At 59.3% G+C, this 8514-nt stretch overlaps 1 protein-coding gene across 2 annotated transcripts; it reads left to right on the forward strand.

The window, feature by feature from the left end:
- The first annotated feature begins 1541 nt into the window (after positions 1–1541).
- On the forward strand, positions 1542–7314 carry UBALD2 (UBA like domain containing 2). 2 transcript variants are annotated; one of them, XM_036088642.2, is made up of 3 exons: positions 1542–1933; positions 2300–2362; positions 6140–7314. In XM_036088642.2, the coding sequence occupies exons 1-3, from the start codon at positions 1814–1816 to the stop codon at positions 6458–6460; spliced, it is 504 nt and encodes a 167-aa protein (XP_035944535.1). In that variant the 5' UTR covers positions 1542–1813; the 3' UTR covers positions 6461–7314. The 2 variants fall into 2 exon arrangements, with proteins under 2 accessions (XP_035944535.1, XP_035944536.1); XM_036088643.2 differs by having other exon boundaries at positions 1549–1933; positions 6143–7314.
- Positions 7315–8514: the final 1200 nt, after the last annotated feature.

Raw genomic sequence — 8514 nt, forward strand, 5'->3', positions numbered from 1 at the left:
ATCCAAAACTTGCTAAGTTTTTCAGAAACAGAAATTCTAACAGTGAATCCCTAGCAATATTTACCTTTGTAACCTCTCTGCCCCTTCCTCCATCTGCTTCAACTCCTAGTTCTTTCCCCACGCCTACAATTCCCAGACACAGCCCTGAAGGTCAAATCCCTTTTTTTTGTTGTTGTTTTTAAGATTTTATTTTTAAGTAATCTCTACACCCAAGGTGGGGCTCGAACTCACAATCCCAACATCAAGAGTCACATGCTCTTCCTACTGAGCCAGACAGGCACTCCTGAAGGTCACATCCTTATCCAGAAGATGGAAGCTCAGCACACATAAACAAATCTTGTTTTTAAATGGCTAGGGTTGGGGGCCCCTGGGTGGCTCAGATGGCTAGGCGTTCGCCCTCGGCTCAGGTCATGATCCCAGGGTCCTGAGATCGAGTACCGCATTGGGCCGCCTGCTCGGCGGGAAGCCCGCCCCTCCCTCCCCCAACCCCCCCCCCCGCCCGTGCTCCCGCCCTCACCATCTCCCCCACCGTCAAATAAATAAATAAAATCTTTAAAAAACTAAATAAATGGCTAGGGTTGAGAGCCAGTGCACGTATAGAAATACTGTTTTTTTTTTTAAAGATTTTATTTATTTATTTGAAGAGAGAGCAAGGGGGGGAGGGGCAGAGGGAGAAGCAGACTCCCCGCTGAGCAGGGAGCTGGACAAGGGGCTCCATTCCACCACCCTGGGATCACCAGAGCTGAAGGCGGATCCTTAACCAACTGAGCCACCCAGGCGCCCCTAGAAACACTATTTTTAGAAAGATGGTAGAAATTAAAACTGCAGCTAGGTCAAGCGATTTAAGAAAAAGAAAAGTTCCCGGCTTGGGATATTAATGACTGAAAAAGTCACTAATTTTTCCCCTTTGCAACTATGCTTAGTGTATGTTAACATTGGTTTACATCTTCAGATAGCAAAGTTTTTGGTCTAAAAACCAGAAAGAGACTGTTCGGCCTTTGGGGAGGATAGTGACTGAAAGGAGGCAGAAAGCGGGTACCTTATATTTCAATAAAAGGCTAAAAAAAAAAAAAAGTAGAGCTGCTTGAAAGTCTTAAAAAAATAAACAATTTTGGGACTTGAGCAACTGCAAAGCCTCTGTTTTCTATTTTGATCATTCTGTGTCTCGAGATGACCACATCTTTCAGAGGAAATGAGTCAAAGCCACTCTGTCTTGCTTTTCCAGCTGAGCATGTTCAGTTTCAATGAAGTAATGAATGAACTTGGCCGCACCACCCCCAAGCCTACAACAGCAAACACAGGGCCCTCGGCCAATCAGCAGACACTCAAGGTTTTCAAGTTGAGTTCAAACGGGCCCACGGGAGGCCAATCAGCGCGCGCGGCTCCGCCCCAAACTCCCGGCCGTGGCCAACCAGGAGCCCGGACGGGCCAAAACACAGCGGCCGACCAATGCCGGGCAGCCCCACGGCGCCGACCTCCGCCAATGGGCGCGACCGGGCGAAAAGAGAAACAGTGCGGGCCGCAGGCTGCAGGATTCGAATCGAACGTCCGCACCAGAGTCGGGCGCAGGCCGAGCGGCGCGGGCCAATCAGCGGCGGCGACTCGCGGCCCCCGAACGTTGGACACCGGCCCCGCCCCGCGCCGTTGTTTGTGGTGTCGGCGGCCGCGGGAGCCGGACCGGGACACTCGCCGGGCGGGCGGCGTGCGGCGGGCGGCGAGGGTCCGGAGGCCGCGGGCGGGCGGCGGCGAGCGCGAGCCGAGGGCGGCCGGCCTCCCGCGGCCGCCGAGCCGGGATCGCGCGGCGGCCGGAGCCATGTCGGTGAACATGGACGAGCTGCGGCACCAGGTCATGATCAACCAGTTCGTGCTGGCCGCGGGCTGCGCGGCCGACCAGGCGAAGCAGCTGCTGCAGGCGGCCCACTGGCAGTTCGAGGTGCGCGCGGGCTGAGGCCCGGGGGGGAGGGAGGCGCGGGGGCGGCCGGCGGCGCGCCGCCGGGGACGGGGAGCTCTATTTATGTCGCCCGGCCAGGCGATCGGCGGCCGCGCGGTCTCGCGTGGGGCGCGGGCCCGGGGCCGGGGGCGGCGCGGAGGGCCCTGCCGGCGGCACCCCCCACACACACCGGCGCGCGGCCCGGGGACGCCCCCTGGCGCGCCGCGGGCCGGGCCGGGCCGTCCGAGGGGACACCGCGGAGCAGCCGTGCTCGCGGGGCCGGGCCGGCCGGGCGGTGGTTGGGGGGGGGGCTTCCCGTCCCGGCCCCGGCCCCGTTAACCGCCGCCCTGCCGCTGTGTTTGTCCGCAGACCGCCCTGAGCACGTTTTTCCAAGAAACCAACATTCCCAACAGCCACCACCACCACCAGATGGTAAGTGGGTCCGGGCGCCGGCGGGGAGCTGGGGCGTCCTCCCCGGCCCGCAGCCCACCGGAGGCCGAGGGCGCGGGCCGGGGGGCCGCTGTCAGCCGCCGGCGGTGACAGCCATGTTGCCGGGAAGCGCCGCGCCGCGATGTAAACAAAGAGCCAAAATGTCTTCCAGGAAAGAGCGGCTCCCGGGGCCGGCCGGCTCGCCCAACTTCGTGGCCCGGCCTCCCGGGCTGCCGTACCCTCCACCTCAGGCCTGGGCCGGCCGCGCTCCCCGGGGCGAGCGGGCAGGAGGGCGGGGTGGCCGGGCAGTAGCGGGTGGCGGGGCGTGGGGAGGGGGCTCGGATAATAACTACTCTGTCTGGGGGAACTGGGAGCCCGAGTGAAGGGCCTGAGGGCGCCGGAGCTGGGGTGTCTGTGTTTACCGGGAGCCCCGTCTTGCTGTCGGAGTGGTAGCCCCGCATCCAAACAAGCCAGCTCTGCAGGGAACAGGAAAGGGATAAATCCACCCTGGCTCAGGGAGCGAGGCTCTACCCAGAGAGGTATGTTCTCTCTTTCCTGTTGTTGGAAAAGGGACCTGCCCTGAGTGTGGAGGACGGAGGGATTTTGACAAGATAAGGACAAGAATTTGCATTTAATTTCAGTATGTAAAGACACAAAGTACAGGAAACAGAGCGGTTCAGGTCTGGATTTGCTTTCTTCTCTTTCCCAAGCTGGCCCCCTCGGCCTGAGCCTTTGCCCTCCTGGCCAGTGGGGTGTTCTGCTTTCCGGGGGCACAGGACATGGCTTTCACTTTAGAAGCTTGAATGCCTTCCCCTCCCCTCCCCACCCCACCCCCCTAGTTACCTATTAGCTCTGCTGGGGGAGGAGGGACTGGGCTCCACCATAGGGATTGTAAAACATTATTCCCCAGGAGATCTGTTGTGGCTTTCAGAGTGCATTTTTGGCATTTTTAACACTTGGTGTCCTTACCCGTGGCTCCCTTCTCAGAGCTGCTGCCTTTCCTGGAGGAGCTGAGATGGTTCCTCTGCTGTGTCTTGTCCTTGGTGCCCTGTTTTCATCTAGTTGCAAAGGACAAGTAGAAGGGTCTTTCTTGACCTTTTAACCGGCTTTCCGCTTGGAATGGCTCATGCTGTGTATAAATCAAAAGACAAAAAACATTGGAATACAGTGGGAGAATTGGGGGAGCTGCAGGGCCGTGGCAGCTAAGGCCAGGTTCCTTGTAAACCAAGAGGGGTCATCTCCAGGAGACCCTCCCCTGCACTTGACCATGGGAAAGCTCTGGCTCCCACCTCGCAGCAGAGCCTGGGAGCACCCTGCCTCCTCTCTCTCAAAAGAGCCTTGAGGTTTGCTCCACCAGCTTGTGGCCATTCAAAAAAGCCCAGGGGCTTCCGGCACAGCCATTCTGCGATGCTGTGAATAGGGAGGCTGACCCGGGAGAGCGGGGACTACTGGCCCCTTTAGACCTCGTTGTTCTTTCTCTGCAAATCCCAAGGGGTTATAATCTTTTTTTTTTTTTTTTTTTAATTTATTTAAGTAATCTCTATACCCCACATGGGGTTTGGAACTCACGACCCCAAGATCAAGAGTCGCATGCTCTTCCAACTGAGCCAGCCAGGCGCCCAGGGATTATAATCTCTTAAAGCTTCCCTCAAGGCCGGTTTTGTAACAGATATTATAATCGGTGTATCCATCAATACAGCGCGTATTGAGTACTTCATCAGCACAGTGGAGAATGCCATTCCTGCCCTCAAGGAGTCTGTAGTTTTTTGAGAGAGACAAAGGAAAAAGTTAAATAAAAGCAAGACAACAGTGATGGCATAATAGCAATACCAGAAGTGACCCCAGGGCACGAGTAACTGATAAATGATTGTCCCCATGCGTTACTGTATATTCACACAGTTGGAGGCATCCTCCCAGACAGGGGGGGCTCCGGGTTGAATTGAGGGGCACTGAGAAGAGGAGTGAGGGACTAGATTGGAAGCAGGGTGCAGTGGGCTCCGTCCATAGTTGTTAGAAGCAAAGAGCTGGAGGGGCTTTGCAAGCATCTGGTCCAAACCCCTGCTTTTACCGAAGTAGGGCGAACCTCGGAGAGGTTAAGGAACTTGCCTGAGCTCACACAGCCAGGTGGGCACAGGAGGCCCCCGGTCCAGGCGAGCCAGGCCGTTCTCTGCGGCAGGGTGGTTCTTGAGACCAGCTTCACTGGCTTGGTCAACTGGGGAAGTCACGATGCTGTGATGCAATTGGCCTCTCCCCCCAACCCCCCATTCATTGTTTCCTGCTGCCGAGAAGTCAGCCCTGGGGTGGGGGGCGGGGAATAGTGGAGGGAGGAGGGAAGTGGTCTGGGTGGGGCCAGGCCTGCTGGGTCTCCCGTGGCCGCCCCTGAGGAAGACAATGGTTGGAGCTCCCTGGCTGCTGATAGGGTGCTGGCCCAGTTAACAGGACAGATGCGCCTCCCTCCCCATTTCTGGCTGGGATTTAACTGCAGAGCTGTGAAAAGCTCCCTCTGCGAGGTGAAGAGCCCTAGAATCTTGCTCCCCCAGCCCCGTGCCTGGGGGAGGGGCTGGTGTTGCTAAAATTAGGAGAAATTCAAAGAAGGACTCCCTGGCTTCCTGGGAAAGGGAGAAGCTGCTGTGAGGTCAGAACGGGCTTTGTGTAGGCCTTGCTCTCTGCTGCCTCTTCCCCAGGGTCCTGGGAGAGACTTCTGAGTGGCACCCCCTGGCCCCACCATGCTGCTGGGGGTGGGGGGGGCGCCAGTCACAGTACAGCACCCTACCCCAGTCCTTGCCCTTCCCGGCTGGGGTCCCTGATCAGAAAGGGTGGGGGATACTGGAGAGTTCGGGGAGTTTCCCTCCCAGGGTAGTGGCAGAAAACAGCAGATGTTGGGGTGTTTGTAAGTACCCCCAGGAGGAGGGCTGAGGGGACTGAACAGGCTGAGACTCTGCTGGCATCCCGCCAACGCATCACGGAGGAGATGCTAGGGACACAGAAAACCCAAATCCCTGGTTTTTGTCCTTGGGGAGCCGAAGCGTGAAGCACAGACGAGTCAGGGTTGGCTAGAGATTGAAGGGCTGGGGCCTCGGACCCCCCTCACCGCCCTGGGAATCCGAGCCCAGGAATCCCATCTTCCGCAGCCTGTGGCCTGCAGCGGGTGTGTTTTGGTCCGTCGACTTGAGCTCCGGGCCTCAGTTTCCTCATCTGTGCCCGGGCACTGTGACAACTGGGATCATGAGACAGAGCCTCCAAGGTCTGCCCGCTGGTGCTGAGAGTGGAGTGAGCCCAGACGCTGGGAAGGTGCGGCTTCTCTTCTCCCTGAGCAGTGGAGGGAGACCCTGCGTCTGGCTGCCTTCCTTTGACCAACAACCTCGGAACATCTGAGGGCGGATTATTGAGGGCGCCAGCTGGTTTCTTACCCAGGCTGAGGCGCTAAGCGCTGGTGTCCTGGGCTGCTCCCTTGTCCTCACTTGAATCGGGCAGCCTGGCTTCTGGTTGGAATTAACCCTTTGCTGCGGACACTGCTCGGGGGCATCCCTGCCCGGCATTCAGGGAACACTCTTTGGTTTTGATAAAAATTGTCGGGGTTTGTCTTTATTGTTTGTATTGGCTCAGGGCGAGAAGGGTGCTTCTGTTCTGTGGAAGCCGCCCGTGAACTGGAAAATGGGAATGGAGGAGGGGCCGGCCTGGGTGAGCCCCACCGTAGGCTCTGGTGGGGGTCCACTGGGCATGGCTCAGAGTTGGGTGGCGTGTGCCCATAACCTTCCCGACACCTGTGTTCTCTCCCAGCAGATGTGCACCCCAAGCAACACACCTGCCACGCCGCCCAACTTCCCTGACGCACTGGCCATGTTCTCCAAGCTTCGTGCCTCCGAGGGCTTGCAGGGCAGCAATAGTCCCATGACGGCCGTGGCCTGCTCCCCCCCTGCAAGCTTCAGCCCCTTCTGGGCCTCGTCCCCACCCAGCCACCAGGCCGCCTGGATCCCGCCCTCCTCCCCCACGGCCCACAGCTTCCACCACCTCCACCACCCACAGCCCACGTGGCCCCCCGGAGCGCAGCAGGGTGGTGCCCAGCAGAAAGCCATGGCTGCCATGGATGGCCAGAGATGAGACTGGATGCTGCCGGGCGCTGGGCTGGAGCTGGGGCGGGGGGGGGCAGTCCAGGGTCGTGGGGACACAGGAGGGCCGGGGTGGGGGGAGCCGGGGCGGGTGGGGGTTTCCTGAAGATCGCACTGGAAGATTTTATAAAATAATTTTTGTGGGTTGGGGAGGGATAGTAAACTTCCTGAGCCACTTGGGTCCTTCAGGAGTTTCTCTTCAGACAAGTTTTTTTCTCTTTTTAATATATAACTATAATATATATGAAAATATAAATATAACTAATGTATGTGAGAATGGGGCTGGCTGACCGAGGTGTTGGGGTCGGCAGGGAAGGGCCAGAGCGTCCCCTTGGGCCAGCACCCCTTCCCTCCACCCCTCGTCCCAGGGCAGGTGCTTGGAAGCCAGGTGGGGTGATCCTGCAGTCATGAGGGGTCTGCTAGCTGCCTCTCGGAGGTCACGCCTTCGGGAATCGAGGACCACCGTGGATCCACTCAAGGAGTTCCACAGCAGGGGCTCCCTGAAGCGCCCGTCGGCCGAAGGTGTGGAGGCCCCTTGCCATCCGAGCTCTCCCTAACCGGACTTCCGTGGCTGGCTCCTCAGGGGCCCTGCAGCTCCGGGTCTCTTCTGGTGTCACCCGTCGCCAGCCAGATGTGCGGGGCTTGTGCAGAACTAAAGAGCTGGCTTGGGCCAGAGACTCAGGCTCTGCCTAGCAGGGGTCCTGATCCTCCTCGGCCACCCTGTCTCTCCCACTGTGTGTCCCACCCGACAGAGTGGAGAGCTTGCCTTGGATTTATTTCCCAGATCAATCATCTCACCAGGGTGAAATTTTAATTTAAAAACTTAAAAGAGACTTTTCTAACTTCCCTAGTTTGCGGTGCCTTTATTTGCCTTGGTAGGAAACCAGGCTCTCCTTGGGAAGGGGGGGGTGGGGCTCCTGGTGTGCTGTGATTGGGGGTGGGGCTTCGGTGCCATGTGGCTGGTCTGGATATTCAGAGAAGGGGTGTCCAGACCAGGGGGTTGATGGAACCGGCTGGGTCCAGTTGAGTATGGGAGGGAGAGTGGGGCCTGGGCCTGACTGGTTTCCGTGACCCTCTCCCCTTGGCCCTTGCAGTGTGGCCTGCCACAGGCTGGCGCTTGGCCCTAAAGCCTTGTCTGCGGTGGGGGGAGCTACTCCTCCACTTTGTGGCCCCTGGCAGGACCCCCCCCCCCCGCCGCTCAGGCCCCCCAGGCATCTTCCCGCTGGGCCCACCCCTTCTGTTCCTGTCTTCAGCCTCTTGGGGGAGCCTGGCCCTGAGTGCATGTTGAGCGGCCATCCCCCAGAGGTCAACCAGGGCTGTCCGGGATCCACAGAGACAGGGTGGGTCCCCAAAGGGACTGGCTTCCTTTCCCTTCCCACCTTCCCCACAGCCTCCAGCCATTAGAACAGAAGCAGTGTTGGGGATTCCTGGCCCAGTGGGGCCTTTGCTCAAATGATCCGGCAGTGCTGGCGCTGAGGTGGGGCTGGAGGAGTGGGTGGCTGGCCCCAGGGTTGGGATTTCTCCAGCCTCATGCTGGGGAGGAGGGATGCTACCTTGCACCCCCCTGCCCCCCAAGACCCCTTCAACGTGTGTGTGTTGGGGGGGCTTGTTTTCTCCCTCGGGGGGCCAGAGCCCTGTAATCGACCATGCTGTAGATTGGGGCTGCAGGGGCTGGAGGTTCATACCCAAAGTGGGAGTGACACCTGAGAAGGGCCCTGCGTAGTAGGCCAGGCCACCTCCTCCAGCCTGCCCGCCCAGCGGCCCCTGCAGAGCCGAGCAGAACCTGCCCACAGCTGCCCTCAGCCCCTCTGCATGGGATGGTTTACTTTGAGGCTGGGTTAGTCGTTTCAGTTTTGTTTCCTGGTTGGAAACCCCTGGGCCTCCTCCCGGCCTCACCCCTCAGCCAGCCCACCTGTGCTTTCCGGGGCTGCAAGGGGAAGTCCCTGCAGGGCATGTGGGCGGCCACGCTGGGACCACAGCCTGGGGAGGGTGGGCGGCCTGGCCCAGGTGCAAGGATGGGGGTTGGCCTGTGCTGCTTGGGGAATG

The sequence above is a fragment of the Halichoerus grypus genome, chromosome 2 (assembly GCF_964656455.1).
Source record: "Halichoerus grypus chromosome 2, mHalGry1.hap1.1, whole genome shotgun sequence".
Taxonomy (NCBI): Eukaryota; Metazoa; Chordata; class Mammalia; order Carnivora; family Phocidae; genus Halichoerus; species Halichoerus grypus.